Source organism: Acomys russatus, chromosome 3, assembly GCF_903995435.1.
Source record: "Acomys russatus chromosome 3, mAcoRus1.1, whole genome shotgun sequence".
Taxonomy (NCBI): domain Eukaryota; kingdom Metazoa; phylum Chordata; class Mammalia; order Rodentia; family Muridae; genus Acomys; species Acomys russatus.
The window spans coordinates 80200342-80218836 of NC_067139.1; the positions used below are offsets into that span (position 1 = coordinate 80200342).

The 18495-nt window shown below is 41.7% G+C and overlaps 1 protein-coding gene across 1 annotated transcript in view; it reads right to left on the reverse strand.

The window, feature by feature from the left end:
- Positions 1 to 1327: 1327 nt before the first annotated feature.
- Positions 1328 to 18495, reverse strand: part of Armh4 (armadillo like helical domain containing 4) — a 77305-nt gene continuing 60137 nt past the window's right edge. The window contains exons 5-7 of the mRNA XM_051142993.1: positions 8737 to 8768; positions 2163 to 2297; positions 1328 to 1968 (exon numbers count right to left, since the gene is read on the reverse strand). Coding sequence (XP_050998950.1) covers positions 1900 to 1968; positions 2163 to 2297; positions 8737 to 8768 — 236 coding nt within the window. The 3' untranslated portion in view covers positions 1328 to 1899. The remainder of the gene's footprint in view (positions 1969 to 2162; positions 2298 to 8736; positions 8769 to 18495) is intronic.

Below are 18495 nucleotides of genomic sequence, written 5' to 3' on the forward strand. Positions count from 1 at the left end.
CCCAGCTTGAGGAACACAGGCAGGGATAGCTCTTAGAAAGCATCCCTTACAAAGAAGCAGGGCAGCCCTCCTGTGGAACTGGGACTCACTGATGAGAGTCATGACTCATGCTCTACTTTAAAAGAAAAAAACCTGACTTCAACCTGATTTACGAACTGCTAGCTTTTATTTGCCTCTGTGGGGCTTTTCATTTCTCTTCCTCAACTTTAAACACTTGCTTTTTTTTTTGCTTTTTTTTTTTTAATCAAACTTATCTAGTGAAGATATTTTTTCTAGATAGCCATCATTCAGAAATGGGTCCCATGACACTCTCCCAATAGTTCCCTAGAGATGATGCTTAAATTCCTGTGGGAGGGAAGAGCTTGCATGAGAAATCTATTCATTTAACAAACACAGATATCAACAATAGATGTTTCTTGGCCAAGAAGCCTTGGTTTTAAAGAGAGACCTTCCAATGTCATGATATCATTCAAAGTATGGGGAAAGGGTTCAGTGCATAGATTGGGCCCAAGGTTGTCCTCATGCTGAGTCCACAGATGTGACTGATGATTGGTTCATTCTCTCTTCTACTTTAGCTCCCTTCCCCAGTAGAATAGAAAAAACAAAAATATGTGTCCTTCTTCACTCAGGTCTATGAGGAATAATTACATTGACCCTGTCACAGTGGACTAGGCTCTAATAACTATGAACACATTCTCCATAGTAACAGCATTTTGGTAACCTTTATCTATTCTAGGAACTGACACATGCTATATCGCTAAGTCCAGTGAACTATACTTACCAAATACCCAGATTCAAACAGGGTATTTAAATGTGTTCCATTTCCAATGGAAATGAGAAAGAATCTAAGGGCCCATTGTCCCCTGTGAAGGATGCCCAGAGTTCCTTTGCACATGAGAATTCTGGTCACCTTCTCTAAAGAATTCCTACCTTGATGACTAAAGCCAAAAATACCACTGGTGGCCCACTGGTGACAAGATCATAGACATGAAAAAGTGCTCTGCCTTACTCACAGTAATGGCCACTTAAACACAGAACCAAATGGCAAGGACAATCACTCTGGAAGCTTACACATCCTCATCTTGATGCTGTCCTTATTTCTTCTTAGCTAGTTTCAGTAATATACCAAAGGAATATCTTATAATGATAAAAATAAGATTCTTTCAGCATACGCAATGAGCTAAGTTACACTATTTAAGAGAGCAAGCACAAACTGAGGTTAAGGGTTCATGTAATGCATAATTCTGGTGTATTTTTTCTTACTAACAGTAAGACAAAGAAAGAGAGAAAAATAATAAAAACTAAGAGGCTGGAAAGTTTAATATGCAAACTTGAACATAATCCTAACAGGATGAGATATATCAGAAAAAAAAATTCATTCCAAGTGGTAACTAGTCTTTGATACAGGCATAGGGCACAGCAATGTCCACAAGCCAACAATCTCAAAATGGCACAGAAAGATTGTGAGCAGTTACTCTTCCTTAGAATTTGTTTATCAAAGCTGAGGAGGCCTTGGTGGGAACACCATTAACTTCAGTCCAGCATAATCCAAACCAAGGAAAAGGCAGTGGAAAAATACAAAATATTTATTCTACCTAACCCAGCTAACCCCACTGAACATGTGTACTATGTGTTTTTAAGTTGCAGCCCTTGGTGATGGCGAACATACTACAGAATAGCCAAACACTGTGTGCTGCATTTGATATACAGTGTGTTTTTTCTGCTCAGCACAAGAAAAATCTACTCTCAAGCACATTCAAGGGCTGGACCAAAGGCCTGGTAGCAGCAAGGTGGTGAGATACCGTTTTATTTATTTACTTATTCTCTTTCTTCTTTTTGCCTCCAAATATAAAATAAAGCAACGATCTCATTGACTATGCAATTAAACCCAAGTTCAAGTCAGAATTCATCTTCAGAGCTATCAGCTAACAGCATCACTCTGTCTTGCATGCTGTTGAATTCTCTCTGCTGGGGAAAGAAAACAGGAAAACGTTAGAATCTCTCTCTGTGAAGTGGAGAAGCACTCCCTGAAGACCAGGGAGCACCGTGAACAAAAGCCTTTCCTGCACCATTAAACAACTCTCCACACTTTTAAAAAGCCAATCCGGCAAGCAGTGAAAGAGTGTCTGCAGCAAATTAGGTTTGCTCTTGTTTCTGCATACCTTCCTTTTATGCCTTTTGAAGCCGTTTCTTCTTCGGCGATTCATAACTTTAATGCTGTAGAGTGCTCCCAAGATGAACAAGGCTCCAGCTATCCCTACCCCAACAGGCACCAGCATTCCAGACATGTAGCCAGCCTGAACAGAGAAGGAGAGAGACATTCATCAGGATGTTACACAGACCACCAGGTTCTGGGAGGCTTTTTCCTGATACATAGCAGCAGGTGTGTAGATGCTTTGAATTCTTCTGACTGCTCTGTTATAATTTAAAAGGGAGCCTAGAACAAAGGTACTGCTTTGGGGGAAGAAAAGCAACAGAGAAAGTAATGAGTATATATATTCCCTTAGAAGTATGTTCCGAAATAAATCAGCCAGACCTAGTGGCCCCTCCAGCCACCTGATTATGCACATTTGTCAACATCAATTTTTGATGACAGAAATATAATTTGTATTAAAGATGGATGGAGTGGGCTTCTGAGAATGCCAGGGCTATTAAAATGCAATAAATTGGAAACAGCCTGAGTTGCATGCCAAAGGGCTGAAATGTCCTCTGGAACACTGTGTTCTTTGGACGGTAAAGGGGGGTGGGGGTGTCTTGTTCTCGCGCCCTCCCTCCCTTCCTTCAGCTCTCACTTCTCTCAGCTGCATTGCAGTAGGAAAGGAAGAGGAAAAGAGCATATGAGTAGAAGGCGAGAGTGCTGCCAACAAGGAAGGGCGCAGGGGCATGAGCGAAGAGGCAGGTTCATTGTTGGAGGACAAGGACGAGGAGATGTGGGGTATGAAATGGATCTTGGAGAGAAGCGATGTGAAGGAGACAAGAATAGAGACTGTCCTCAGTCCTGGGGAAACAGTGGCACAAGGGACCACTGCCAGCAACATGGCTGCTTCCAAAGGAGCCTCGGGTGTTCCCAGCTGCCCAAGGCCACTGTAGACACTCAGTCCTGAGAGAACAGTGTGATTCTTTGGTTGGTGGTTCAGTCTCTGTAGGTCTTCTTGTGGTGTCTGAGCCCACTGGCTCCCCCAGTCCTTCCAATGACAGGGAGGGAGCATGAGGACAGGACTGGGAGGAGAAAAAGGAGGGGGCTGGGATCAGGCTGTAAAGTGATCAAATAAATAGAATTTTTAAAAACTAGAATAACTAGGGGTTCTTTTTTTCTGAAAAGGCATGAGTCTTCTAATGATTTCTTCTTTTTAAAAGATTCATTTGTTTAGTTTCTGCATATGTGATGTGTGTATGTGTGCCTGAGTGCATGTGTGTCACCAAGTACATGCAGTGCCTGAAGAGGTCAGAAGGCATCAGATCACCTAGCACTAGAGTTATAGATGGTTATCAGCCATCACATAGGCTCTGGGCACGGAACCTGGTCTTTAGCAAGAGGAGCAAGCGCTTTTAAATCATGGACTCATTTCGCCCGTTCCTATTTAATTTCTTATTTAGCAAAACTGCTTCTAGCTATGAGCCAAAATGAGACAGACAGAAAGACAGAAAGACAGGCATGCATGCATGCGCATGCGCGCGCGCGCGCACACACACACACACACACACACACACACACACACACAGGAGAGAGGGGGGAGTAGTTAGTTTCAGAAATTCCTGCTGAGCTTTGTAGGTTTTGATTTTCTAACCTGCATGTGGACTAGCAGAGATGCCCTCAGTAGCACCCCCTCACTGGCCTTATATTCCAGAGTTTTAAATTGGGAAAACTTTCCATCAATTTAGGATAGTGTTTTCAATGGAAAAACAAAGCCCAACCATTCTTCAACAAATTCATACATTTTGTAGAAAACCAAGGTTTTTTCGAAAATTCTTGCAAAGCTGCTTGAGTCTTATAAAAAACTCTATAATCTTCTATATAGGGAAATATTGGACAATTCAAAACCTTTGGTGCTATCATCAAAAATACCAACTTTTTAAAAAAATCGACATTTTACAAATGTGGGTGACCACTCAGCAGGGGATTGGGACAGATGCTGGGACTTGCTATTGGGACTCCAGGTGAGAGAGATATGGGAGGATAGGGAGATAGAAGGACCCAGAGGGTCCAGGAACCCTATAAGAAGACCATCAAGGCTGGTGGATCTGGACCCAGGGTGTATACACAAACTGCTGTGCCAACCAAGGACAATGCAGGCAGTAAACCTAGACCCCCTATTCAGATCTAACCAATGGACAGCTCCTTCTCAATGGTTGTGGGGACAGCGAAGACTGCCTCTGACATGAACTCTGGTGCCCCCTATTTGACCACTTCCCTTGGTAGGAAGGCCTAGTGGCACTCAGAGGAAGGGGGAGCAGGCTACTGAGATGAGAGCTGATAGGCTGTGATCATGTGGTGGGGGAGGAGGTCCCCTTCTGGCACAGGTCTAGGAGAGAGGAACAGGGTGAAAGACGGAGGGAGGGGGAATGGGAAGATACAAGTGAGGGGATAACAATCGGGATATAATCTGAATAATAAAATTTAATAAATAAATAACTATTTCAAGTCATGGAAATATACACACATATTTAAAATGAAAAATTATCAACTTTCAGCACCATTAATGAACCTTTTCTGGTTGTGCATGCAGAGGACAATATTCATTCTTCAGAATATCAACATGACAAATAAGTCTCGGCCTCTTGAAGCTCTGTAGTTTAACTCCATACCAACATATAAGTGTTCCAAATGTATCACTCCTGTCATATTTCACATACAAAAAAATCGGTTACATCTTTCACTTTTTAAATGGTATTTCCTTTACTTTCAGGTCACAAATACATTATAGGATGGGACAAAGCTCTCAGCCTGTCTTCCAATGCAATGTAACCACTCGTCCTTCAAAGCTGACTAAGACAAAAATAAGACATTCCTCGGAGCTGCCTATCACTTAAATTTTGCAGGTAAAATAAGATCGTATGCACTTATTTTTTAAGCTACCAACTGTGCCTAGTAACTTTTCTTTGTTCAAAATCATTGGCTGTGCACACGCATTGAGAAATGGCATCCCAGGGGTCCAATTTCCCCATGCGTTTTTCCAACCAAGACTGTACAAGCTGGGTCTAATCATGATAAAACAGCCAACAAGACTGAAATGATAGAGATTCTGTTTTTTAAAATAAAATATTCTTCAAAAAATGTATATTACGATGAAATGAAAGCTGTAAAATGATGAAAGGATATGGGTGAAATGTAATCAAGAAATATGTTACGTAATTGTTGATGGGTCTTACACTAGAGAAGTGATACTGTTGCCAAGGTCATTTCCGGTCTCTTGAAAGTTGCACTATGAATACCAGAGAGCATAAATGTACTGTAGCTACAGAAAATGGGCTCAAGATAGAAACTGCAGTAAGATTTGATAATAGAATGTTCTTTATTTATTATTATTATGTATACAATGTTCTGTCTGCATGTACACCTACAGGCCAGAAGAGGGCACCAGATTACATTACAGATGGTTGTGAGCCATCATGTGGTTGCTGGGAATTGAACTCAGGACCTCTGGAAGAGCAGTCAGTGCTCTTAACCTCTGAGCCACCTCTCCAGCCCAAATGTTCTTATTCTTAGGAAGTACACACTAAAAAAAATTAGAGATAAATAGGCCACAGTCTATGCAATTTATCATCAGATGGTTCAAGTGAAAAAAAAGTAAGAGAATATGTTTGCAAATAAAAATCAAAGGCAGTAAAATATTAGCAGTGGCTACATCCAGATTAGAGATGGTAGGGGTATGGTTAGTACTGTTCTTATTTTTATTTCTTTCCTCCTAAAGTTTTAAGCACTTAAAATATATCATAAACCAAAATCTGACTAGCAATGCTTGGGTTTATATGCTTGTCTTTGAGTTTTTTCTTAAATATATTGTCCAAAAACATCTGTTTTCAAGAAAGTTATAAGAAAAACCTATGAAAGGCACTGAGGATGTAGGTCCGTTGGTAAAGTACTTGCCTACCGCGAACAAGGCGTTGAGTTCAACCCCCAGCACCACATTAACCCAACCACAGCGACACACACCTGGGATCACAGGGTCAGAGAGGCGGGGGCAGGAAGATCATGGAGTTTCATCACAGCTATGGCAACCCTAAGACACTGTGGCACATACATATTCAATGACACATTCCTTGTAGGGGAAGCCGAGGCTCTCATATCTCCCTTGAGAATAGCAGAAAGCCTTCTTTTTAAGTGACAGGTTGTCCTCCATGTTTCCCTTTCCCCTCTGATTTCCGGCTAGAACATGGAGATAGCTAAGTTGGGCACGCCATGCAGAATCAGGAATCACCCTTGGGAATGAAGGCCACAAATGGTATAGCATCAAACTGAAGCACGTTAGGTCCTGTTTCTCTGGTACTACCCATGAGCCTTTGACTTCAGCTGTGATGGCTGGGAGCTTCCTGTCCCTTGAGAGCAATGTTAATCTTAACATAGAAAAACTAGAGGGAAAAAAAAAGAACAAGAAAAGAAATGAGCCAGAACTCATTTGAAAACACTTCCTTTTTGGAATTCTCGTAACGAAAAAAGACCCAGTGTCATAACAAATTATGAAACTAGATTGAGAGGGTACCCTGGTTTGGTTTAAGAGTGCTATTGAGTATGTGTTTACTTTTCAGTCTAAGGGTTTGAGTGACTTTCTTCAGAGGCAGTTGCTGTGCTTCTGCAGACAGTAACAAGCAAGAGTTGGCATTTGCATGCCTATTGTAAAGTTTGTAATAGCCAAGCTCAATGCAGCTTCATGCCAATTCTTAAGTCTATATTAATTATTTTGTAATGTATCTTAATATAAATAATTTAAAAAATATCTTTCTCAGGATATTCTTCTAATACTTTCTCTGTCCATCTGAACATAACCAGTAGCAAAAATGGCTCCCAACAACCTCAACAGCTTGAAAATTTCCTATGTCACTTTTAACATATTTGAAAACAAAACAAATTCACTCTCAAAAGCTACATATATGTTAATTTTTACTGAGAAACAAAGGAGTAGTGAGAACTACTGTAATTACATAATTTTACTTTCAATTAGACAGCTTATTCTTTAACATTAAGTTGTAGTAAAATAAAAAAAAACTAGTAATTCCACTATAGGAAAACTGGCTCGAATAATAAAACAAAATGTATGGAATACTACAAGCAAAGGTGTTTTGAGTCTGGAGAACTGAAGGCATGTCAATGGCTGACCATTAGCAAGCTTTTCAAGCAATTGAAATTCCAATTAGACCTGAGCTAAAACGTATGAATGGCATCTATCGCAGGCTACAACAATGACTTCAGGCCTCCATTGATATTTTGAGTAGTTCCCTTTAAAATCACAAAGCAACCAAATTTGAAAACTTGGAGAGGATTAAAGATTAAAAAAAGAAAGGAAATATGCACCTGGAAAGGAATTAGCATTATTGACCACTGTGTGGAATCTGCACAAGAGGGGGAAGTCCCTGTCCACAGCTGGCCGCCCAGACAGGGTGGCTTACTAGTGTGTAATGAGAAGCAACTTTGCAATAAGCTGCACACCTAGGGCAGTTTCCTGTCGTACGGACACAGATGAACAACACTGTCAGTGTCCCCTAAAAGAAACAGTTCCAGGTAGGTCAAAGATATTATTTAGTTGGGAGTACCACCCAAGGTAAATTATTACACCTTTGTGACAATAAGGGGCCTGCTCAGTGGATAAGAGTGCTTGCTTTTGGGATAGATAGAAGCCTTGGTGATTGAGAACATTTGCTACTCTGGCAGAGGACCCAGGCTCCATTCCCAGCAACCACATGGTGGCTCACAACCATCTGTAACTTCAGTTCACACTCAGGTAGAATACGAATACACACAAAATAAGATGAGCCAAATCTAAAAACAATGGTTTGAGAGAGCTTGCTGTGCCACCACAGGACCTGAGTTCAGAACCCACATTGCAACTGGATGGCAGGCCCCTCACACGCCTGGAACCTCAGTTCTGTGAATGGTAGAGATGAAAAAACTGCTGGGGCTTGCTGGTTGCCAGTGTACCCAAAATACTGCCAGCTCTAGGTTCAGGGAGAGACCCTGCCTCAAAAGAATGAGGTAGGACCATGATGGAGGAGAACATCTGACTCAATCCTCTGGCCTCTGCATGTGCATAAGCACACATACCTGCACACACATAGAAACATTATATTAGAGAGAGAGAGAGAGAGACAGAGACAGAGACACAGAGAGACAGAAACAAAGACAGAGACACAGAGAGATGGGGGAGGGAAGGAGAGAAGGGAGGCGAGGCGAACAAGGTTCCAGAGAATATGGTGTCCAACTCCTGTGTTCTCCATGAAGGAATCCAAAGAGAACACCTCCCCTGTTGAGAGGCCCAGAACCCCAAACTGAAGCTCCACTATTGTAATTATGTTTAAGATTGCAATTTAATGGCAACATTTATCCTTTCCATTTCCTCCCTCTACACTCTCTTCTCTTACGCCCCTCCTAGCTCTCCTTCAAAGTTATGCTCTCCTATCACAGGCACATGTGTTGGCACATGTACATATAAATTCCTAAGTGGTAATCCGTAGGAGCTCCACTGTTTTGCACGTCTTTTATTTGCCCTTTAGGATAAGTCAGGAGGAAGAGACTTTCCTTACCTTGTCTTTTAGCTTTTCCATCCAGCTTCTCACTAGGAAAAAGAGGAGAATCAGTTATAAATATCCATCTCCTACTTATATTTCATAGTTTTCAGTAAATTGTTAATTTGATATACTGAATGCTTTTCTTTCTTTCTTTCTTTCTTTCTTTCTTTCTTTTTTTTTTTTTTTTTTTTTTGTATGAGATATCATAAAAACCTCAATGAAATCTTAACAAAATGAGATGGCTTTTTTTTTTTTTTGAAATGGTCTTTCTAAATAGCTCTGGCTGTTCTGGAACTCACTATGTAGACTGAGCTGGCTTTGAACTCACAGATTTGCCTGTCTCTGCCTTAAAGGTATGTGCCACTAAGCCACTTATTTAGAAATAAAACAGAAACCAACCACCCTGACATCATTAGATGAACAAAGGATATTTTATTTGCTAACTGAGTTCTATGAACTATTCAGTTCATTAGGAGCAGAACTGGGAAAGGGGACAGGGAGTCACTTTCAGGATGCTACATGCATTTTTTCCTGACAGTTTTTCTGTAACCTGACTCTTGTTTGTCTCAGTTCTTAGATCAACGAAGATGAGGATGCCTCACTTTGAAGCGTGTCGGAGAGCAGAGAACAGAGAATGGCAGGGCGATGGGGCACCAAGGAAGCCCAGCTCCGCTCCACTCCAAACAGAAGCAGTGCAACTGCATTTGAAGGATAAAGAACAGAGCCGATATCGAGAACTCATTGCCTTTTCAACTGCATAATTCTACAACCACTATTAGTAATAGTACAATCACTACTATTAATAATAGAAGTAATGTGTGTGAGGAGGCTGAACCAATAGGTAATTTTCTCCAGATCCTGATGAAACCATGTGGAGGTTTAATAGGAAAAGATGGAGGTATCATTCAGAGTGTGGAGGATGACGTTGACATTGGGGACGGGCGTTTCACGCTTCACTGACTTTTAATGCATGTTACTTAAGCATAAAAAAAAATGAGGAGGGATACAGGGTATCTTCATTTTATCTTTATTGTCAAGCAATAGAAAGCAGTAAATAAATTGCAGACAAAAACGTAAGGTTTCTTTCTACTTGCTTTCCTGACTAGAAACCTCAACAAATGGAAAGGGGGGCGGGGAGGGACACTGAGTTACCGCTTTTACTTATGTACTCTGAGAGTAAATATATGAACGCAGCGAGGCTATAGTCTGTCCTAACTGTGCACTTCTGCTGCTGCAGTGCCAAAGCAGCTTTGGAAGGCCTACAAGGAGATATGCTCAGCCATGCTCTAACGAACTGTATTTATAGACACCGAGATTTGATTTTCAGGTAATACTTATATGTCATAGTCATTTAAAAATCATATTAAAATGTAAAAAAAATTGCCTGCAGGTTATTATGCAAACAGGAGGCCAGACAGAGTTGGCCATGAGCCATAATTTCGGGATCCTGGAATGAGAGTGTTGTATTCAGGAAGTCAGCACTGGCATTTACAATCTTCCCCCACAGGGAGGGATTTGGTCATGTGACAGTGCTGCCATGGCTGTGACTACATCTCACAAACCACAGCCCTGTGCATTGTAGCATGTGATCCACAAGGTGACAGTCATGAGAGCCAGGAAAGCTTTGCTTACAAGCCAGCTGTGTGGCCCCTGTCCATTATCTGGGCATTCCAGGGCCTGAATCCTGAGGATTGCTTAAAATTTTGGGTCATCCTGAGCTACAGAATGAGTCCTTGTCTCAAAGATTGAGATTATGTGTATACTCAGAAAATACATGGAAGCTGAGGTGATACCTGCAGCCAGCCACAAGAATGCCGGCCTGATTTCTAGGAGGGTGTCTTCTCTGATGCCCATGTCAACTGTGGTTGCAAACATGAAGATGCCTTTGGCTTTTCCACCTCCTTCAATGGCCTCAAGCCCTCATGCAATGACCTTGTCAAACCCTCAGGGTTGTCTTTCCGTCAAAGCTCTGTCCCAACTGGGTTCAGACAGAGGTGAGGTGACTGATCAGGATAGGATTAGGGTCATGGGCAGGTCACAACAAAGACATCTAGAAACCTCAGAACAAGGCCAGGAGTTGGTGCTTCTAGGAGTGAACCCACCAAGAAGGGAGGTTAGCCACTAATTTTAGAGGAAATAGCCCACTATGTAAAACAGAGATGACAACAGAAGCTTCGGGAAATCACTGTGAAGATTACAAACGCCACATGCAAATGTTCCGTATCGTACCCAATATAGAATCCAAGTAGGTAGAAAAAAGGCAAACGAAATGTGGGTGTTGTGTTACTATATCTCAAATCCAAAACATTTCAAAAGAAAGAGAGTATTCAAAATTCATTCTTTCATTCATTCTACAAATATTTGCGATGTACATGGCGTTGCACCAAGCATTGTGCCCTTCCTATGGCAAGTCAATGGCCCCTGTGGGACCTGCTAAGAGTGAGAAGAGAGTTCAGCTATCAAGTATCTAAGAAGTAGATAAGGAGCATGTCCCACGAAAGCCTTCACTTACCAGGAAACTGGGACAGAGGGGAGGACATCCTATTGGGACTCTAAATGAGAGAAACATGGGAGAATAGCAAAGTAGAAGGATCCCGAGGGTCCTAGAAACCTACAAGTAGAACATTATGATAGGCAGATTTGGGCCCAGGGGTCCCGCTCTAACTAAGGCACCAGCCAAGGACAATACAGGCGGTAAACTTTAAACCCCTACCCAGATCTAGCCAATGGTCAGAACAGTCTCCACAGTTGAGTGGAGAGTGGGATATGACTTTCTCACGTACTCTGGTGCCTCACATTTGACCATGTCCCCTGGAGGGGGAGACCTGGTGGCACTCAGAGGAAGGACAGCAGGTTACCAAGAAGAGACTTGATACCCTATGAGCATATACAGGGGGAGGTAATCCCCCTCTGGAACAGTCATAGGGGAGGGGAATAAGGGGAAAATGGGGGGAGGGAAGAATGGGAGGATACAAGGGATGGGATAAACATTGAGATGTAACAAGAATAAATTAATAAAAAAAAAATAAAAAAATAAAAAAGAAGAAGCAGTTGGGGGGTGTGAGTAAGTGAAGGACAGAGTTCAGACTCAGGAAATAGGTTGGATATTATACGGAAGATAGGACAAAGATGGTGGGACCAGGAAGACTGCTCTCAGAAAGGATAGGCCGCTCAGAACAAAGGGACAGGAGGCCAAGACAAGGCTAGATTTGAGGCATCCATAGGTTTCTACACTGTTGGAGACTCAATGCTAAGAGGAGCATTTTCAACTTGGGCCTCATCTGGGGAGCTACCCATACCTGAGGTTCATCGAGCAAATTATATTGAGTCTGTGATGGTTAGGTTTCAGGATTTATTTGGTGGGTGGTCTTCAGTGTGTGTGTGTGTGTGTGTGTGTGTGCGCGCGCGCGCACATGCGTGTCCGTACACGCACGCACGCATGCACACTTTACGTGTGCTCCTGCCATATTGCACGTGTGAAAGTCAAAGGACATCTACTACTTGGCGGAGTCATTTCTTTCCCTCTGCCTTGTGGGTCTTAAGGGATCAACCTTAGGTCGCCAGACTAGATAGCAAGTGCTTTTACCCATGGAGACATCTCAATGGGCCATGCATGATATAGCTTTAGCTGTCAGTTTGACACAATAAGGAATCATCTGGCAAGTGACTCTCATTGTCTGCATCAGGTTGACCTGTGGGCATGTGTGCAGGGATTGTCATCATCACCTTAACTGAGGCAGGAATAGTATTTTTCTCTGAGCAGGGCATCCTGGATTGTATAAGAGCGATGAAGCTGATCTGAACAGTAACATGTGTGGATCAAATAATTCATTGTTCACTGCTCTTGACTGTGGGTGTGATGTGACGAGACAATTAAGGTTCCTGCAGCCTTGACTGCCCACAATGATGTACTCGGAATCATGAACCAAATAAACCCTTTCTCCCTTAGGTTACATTTTATTTTATTTTGTTTAAATGTATATTTTATTATAATTTATTCACATTACATCCTGATTGTAATCCCCTCCCTCTTATCTTCCCATTCCCACCCTCCTCCCTCTTCAGCCTATTCACCTCTCCTAGACCTCTGCTAGGGGGGTCCTCGTACCCCAACTGTAGGTTTCATCTGGATAGCCTGCATCCCCTTTCTCTGTGTGCCCACTAGGCCATCTTGCCAAGAGGCAGTGACCAAATTGTGGGCACCAGAGTGAGGTCAGAGGTGCAGCACCAGCCCCCCACCCCCACTCCCATGGAGAATGAGCTGTCCATCGGTTACATCTGAGCAAGGAGTCTAGGTTCTCTGCATGCATTGTCCTTGGCTGGTGCCTCAGTTTGTGCAGGGCCCCCTGTGTCCAGATCCGCAGGCCTTGATGGTCTCCCTGCGGAGCTTCTGTGTGTCTTTCTGGGTCTGGGTTATCTCACTCAGGATGATCATTTCAAGATTTCCTTGATTTTAACAGCTGAATAGTATTCCATTGTGTAAATGTACCAGTTTCCTGATCCATTCTTCGGTTGAGGGACAGTCAAAGCAATAGGAAAGAAGAGTAAGAAAGAGTCCCGTACCAGGTAATATTCATACAATATAATGTTCCAAAGTGAGCAAAAAGGCATGTCAAATCAGAATGCTTGAATATGTGCAGCTAATTTGAAAGAGTACAGTCCATACATCAGCTCTGTGATTCACAATAAGAAAAGAAATCTAGGTACAGCTCAGGAGTGATGTTGAAATAGGTATTTTGGTAGATAAGGGTCCAAAAAGGTTTAGGTATAGATTTAAAAATAGTTTAAAAGCTTGATGTGGGGAACCTCAAGCACGCGTACAGAGTGGAATAGCATATGTAACTTTTTGTGATACGTATACATAGATACATACATATATACTTTGGTTATTTTTCTTGTATGTGTAACTCTATTCCATATATGTCGCACAGGGAGCCCCAAAGAGGGTTCCTGGTCCCCTGGAACTGGGTTATAGATGGTTGTAAGCTGCCATGTAGGTGCTGTGAATCTAACTCACATCCTCTGGAAGAGTAACAGAGCTCTTAGCCACTGAGACATCTCCCCAGCTCTGCGAAATAAAATTCTTTAAGGAAGAAGAATTATCCAAGTTTGTGTATTCAAGCACTGTGTGCCAGTGAGCATAGCTCAGGGTTGGCTCTCCCCCCTGCCCCAGCAACAGACTGAAATACTATGTATAACTGGAGCAATACATGACAAAATAGTAATGGAATTAAATAACAAGAGGCAGAATTAAGGACAGTATTTCTTTTATTCCTTGTAGTTTTTAGGGCTTGTCAAGATATATATATATATATCTCTTTGTACTGTTCCTTAATTAGTAGGGAAACACATTTTTAACCCCCTACAAAACTCTGTAGACCTCTACAACTTGAAGCTGGTGCTAAACTGCTAACTGTGAGACCTTTCACTTGCCTAGTTCCTTAGACGACAGTATTGACTCTAGTCTAACTGATGCTAGTTATGTCTCAAATTTTTGTGTAATAAAAATTCAAACTCACAACACTATAACAAAACCTCCGGTCTCCTTCAAGTATGGATAGAAGTATCCAGACAAAAAGTAGGCCTGAACAAAAGCCATATATACAAGTCCTCAGCTGACATATTTTCTGGTGAAAAGTTGAAGGGTTTTTGTCTTTAGGTCAGGGACACAAGGATGCCTAACTCTGTTGCTTCTGTTTTCCACAGTAGCTGAAGTACTAGCCAGTGCAGTTAGATAATAGAAAGAAAAAGTCATCTACTTGGAAACAAGTTAAATAGGAAAATGCAAATTAAAATCCATAATCTTATAAAGAGGCACTCCTAAAAATATGCCATTTATATCCATACACAGAGAGACACAAATGTACTGGTGTGCACACACAAACACACATACAAAGATGCACTAACACATTTACACACACACACACATACACGCTTGTGTGCATACATATAAAGTCTAGAAGAACTCATAACTGGAATAATAAAAGTTACTAGATACAAATCAACCTGTGGAAACAGGCCCATTTACAATAGAAAAAACTCAAGCTAAACAATTAGGAATGAATGTTTCCAAGGATGTAAAGTCCTGAAGGATAAAAGAGGTCAGAAAAATGGAAAACTACTCTGTCTTCAAGGATTGGAAGAATTTTAATATTCTTGAAATGTCCATCATGCCCAAAACAATCTGTTGATTTTCAATCTGTTGATTTATCAAAACAATCATTTTCCACAGAAATTAAAGACACAGCCTTAAATCCATATGGAACAAGACAAAACATTTGAAAATCACTTATCTGGTAAGGAGAAAAGATCCAAACTGTATGAGAATCAAATGGCTCAGGAGCAAGAAGGTAAATACCCTAATTTAAAGTGAACACTTTAATCTAACACACAGAAAGCAAAGAAAAGTAGTAAGTTCAAGGCCAGCCCTGTCTATTTATAAATTTCAGGCTAGTTGCGGTTACACAATGAGACCCTATCTCCAAGCAACAAGTTGAAAAGATCAAAAGACCCAAATGACATTTCTCCAGAGGGGGACACACTCAACCTCACTGACTATATCCATTTTTCTGCTGCTATTATAAAAATACCAGAGGCTGGGTAGGTGACAAGAAAAGAGGCTTATTTTTAGCTCAGAGTGATGATACACGGTCAAGAGCTGCCTTCTCTTGTCTTGTCCGAGGATGGTTCTACAGCTTGGTGAAGAGGCCACCACAAGGAAGGAACTGTGGGCTAGAGCAACCACACTAGAGTGCACATAAAGACTTTGATAAATTATCGAGAAAAGGGCATACCGAAAATGGGGGGGGGGGGCGAGCTTAACTGACTTCTTGTTTATCTTACCCTCTTGTCTGTACTCTTGAAACAATGTTCTCTTTTTTCTGGCTTTATGTGTGTCTCCTTCTGCCTCTCACCCTCTCTGAATCTTTCATTCATGTCTATCTTTGCTCCCTACTCTATCTCAGGGAGAGGACTATGGTGGCGAATACTGAGTGTGTGGGCTCACAACTCGCCTTCAGAGCTCTCATTCAGACCGAGTAAGCTAGAGTGTATAGTTCCATCTTAGCATGTATATTTTCTAGCTCTTGTGTGGGTTCCCGGTCCGGTGGCACCTGAGTGTTCCTTTGGACAAGAACCACCTGACAGACAGAAATCCTGGAGTGAAACTTACCAGTCAGAATGAGCAATGCTGAGGATGCTTAGTCTGGAGACTAAGGCACATGACTCTAATGCTACAAACACAAAATACAAAAGCCACAGGCAGGCTCCCGGGAGACAGGTAGAACATTAACAGATGTGTTAGTTGTGGCTAAGCGTGTGGTGAGTCAGTTCCTTTTCTCTTTAGTGACAACACCTTAAAGAGGCAAATCAAAGAGGGTGACTTATATGGGTTCATGGTTTGAGAGGGGAGTGTGCCACAGGGGGCAATGGACAGTGGGGCTCATGGGAGTTGGAGAAGGAGGACCCTCACATGCCAACAGATCAGGGAGCAGGGATATAAATGCAGCCTCTTTAATGATACATCTACCAGCGATTTGTCCAATAATAGCAAGACTTAAGTATTTTACCTAAATCAAGAAAAAGAGAAGTGTGTATTTTACCAAAATAAAAAATGAAAACCATACATAGTCCTTTGTTTTATTAAAGTGTGTGCTCATAATCCTGAGTATTTCTACTCTGTCAAAAAATAAATGACATCCTGGTGTGGTGGCGCACACCTTTAATCCCAGCACTCGGGAGGCAGAGGAAAAGTAGATCACTGTGAGTTCAAGGCTAACCTGGTCTACAATGTGAGTCCAGGACAGCCAAGGCTACACAGAGAGACCCTGTCTCAAAAAACCAATAAATAAATAAATAAACAAATAAATAAAATGACAGCCAGTTTTTTCTCACTGTTTATTACTTAGTCATAGTGTTTTAATTCGAGGAACAAAGCTCTTACCACATTTTCAGTATTAAATGTCTGTTTAAAACAGAAAAATATCACTGAGTTTTTATGTATGGATTAGCTTCTAGAGATCCTAAATTTACCTGCCTTCAAGGCACATGAACCCCATCTATAGCCATGCACTCTTCATATAATCACAGAACAGCAAGACTCTAAGAAGCAGAATGACCTACTTCTTTGCACAGGGCTAAGTGAGCAGTAACTGTGTGTTCAAGAGGCAATTAATTCTGAAGGCTCTGGGCTGATATTTACAGAGAAGGGCACAGAGAGGCCAGATAAGTTAATCTCCACTTTTAAGTAACATTGGAAATATCTTTATTTGCTGAGCACTTAGGCAGGGGAAGATTAGCTTAAAATCAACTTAGTATCTGCCAGGGTCATTCAATAATAACCATACTGATGTTGACAAATTACATATGATATTTCCACAACTTCTATGATGAGAAGGTGGTCATGAACCTCAAACATCGAGATATACTGTACTCGAGTGGCGATGTCCCTCCCCTAAAAGGGAGGCATGTGACTTTACTTCCCACCATTCACCAGAGAAGAAAAATTTAAGCAATTAGTCAGTGTCCACCCTCTACAATTGGGTGAAGTGAAGCTTTGCTGCCTTTTCCCTGTGGCACCCGGAAAACATTACTGGGCCATGAGGTTCTGGATCTCCCATTCGACTTCACCAAGACCACACTCAGGGCTCAGAACTGGTCACCTCCTCACGCTTTAATTACCTTATCTCTCTCCAACCCAGCGGTTAACAATAGAAACTATTTTTTCTTCATATTTTTATTTGTTTACTTTACTGGACATGCAATGATTGTATGCACCCTTGAGGCAGGATGTAGTGATTTCATATTGGCAGACAATGTATGACGATCTAGTCAGGGCAATTAACGTTTTTCCTTCCTTAAATATTTATGGTTTTTGTGTTGGGAAGCCTAAAACTCTTCTACATTTTTGCAAAATATATAATAAATTTGTTGCAATTTTATACATAATATATACATATATACACAAAATACATATCTACAACTATATGTGTATATATACAAAATGTATACATAATATGTTTTAATGTGTAATGGCTCTGTCCTACTATGTTGGGGACACTAGACCTTGTTCCTCCTACATAACTACAATTTGCTGTCTGCCTGTTTATGTCTCCTATAGCCCTTCATCCTCTGCTTTTCAGACTCTGGCAAGCACCTTCTATGCTCTGCTTCTCTGTGATTATTCCTAGATTCCACACTTGCCCTTCTGGGCTTGTCTTGTCTCATCTAATATGAACATCTGCAGCCCCGTCCAAGTTGCCACAAATTACAGAACTTCCTCCTTTTCTGGCCGCGTAACCTTCTGCTGTGTATGTATTCTTCCTCTTTATTCGGTGACCCCATATCCCGCCATAGTGCCACTGCAGACAGAGGTGTTGGGTATTCTTGGATATGCTGACTTCACTTCCTTTAGATATCCAGTAAGTGGGATATTACAACCAGCTTTATTTTTAATAGAAAGCTTACTGTTTCCAAAAGTCCACTGGAGGCAAGCTTGGGTGAGCTGCTTAACAGAGCCACTGACGTGAAGTGTACAATCCCCAGACACGCTGAGGCTTTAGTCAGAGTAAAAGCCCGGAAGCCCAGCACACAGGCCTTCCTCAGGCTCAAGTGCTGTGTAAAGTGGCAGAGTACATCAGCTTTATGACAGAGACACAGGCCACTCTTCCTTATATAAATTCTGGGCTTCACTGACAAAAGCCATGGTTTGGACCCAGGGCTGAGGTGAGCGGGACATTTCCTGGGGACCTCATTTATCATTGGCTCTCAGCTAGA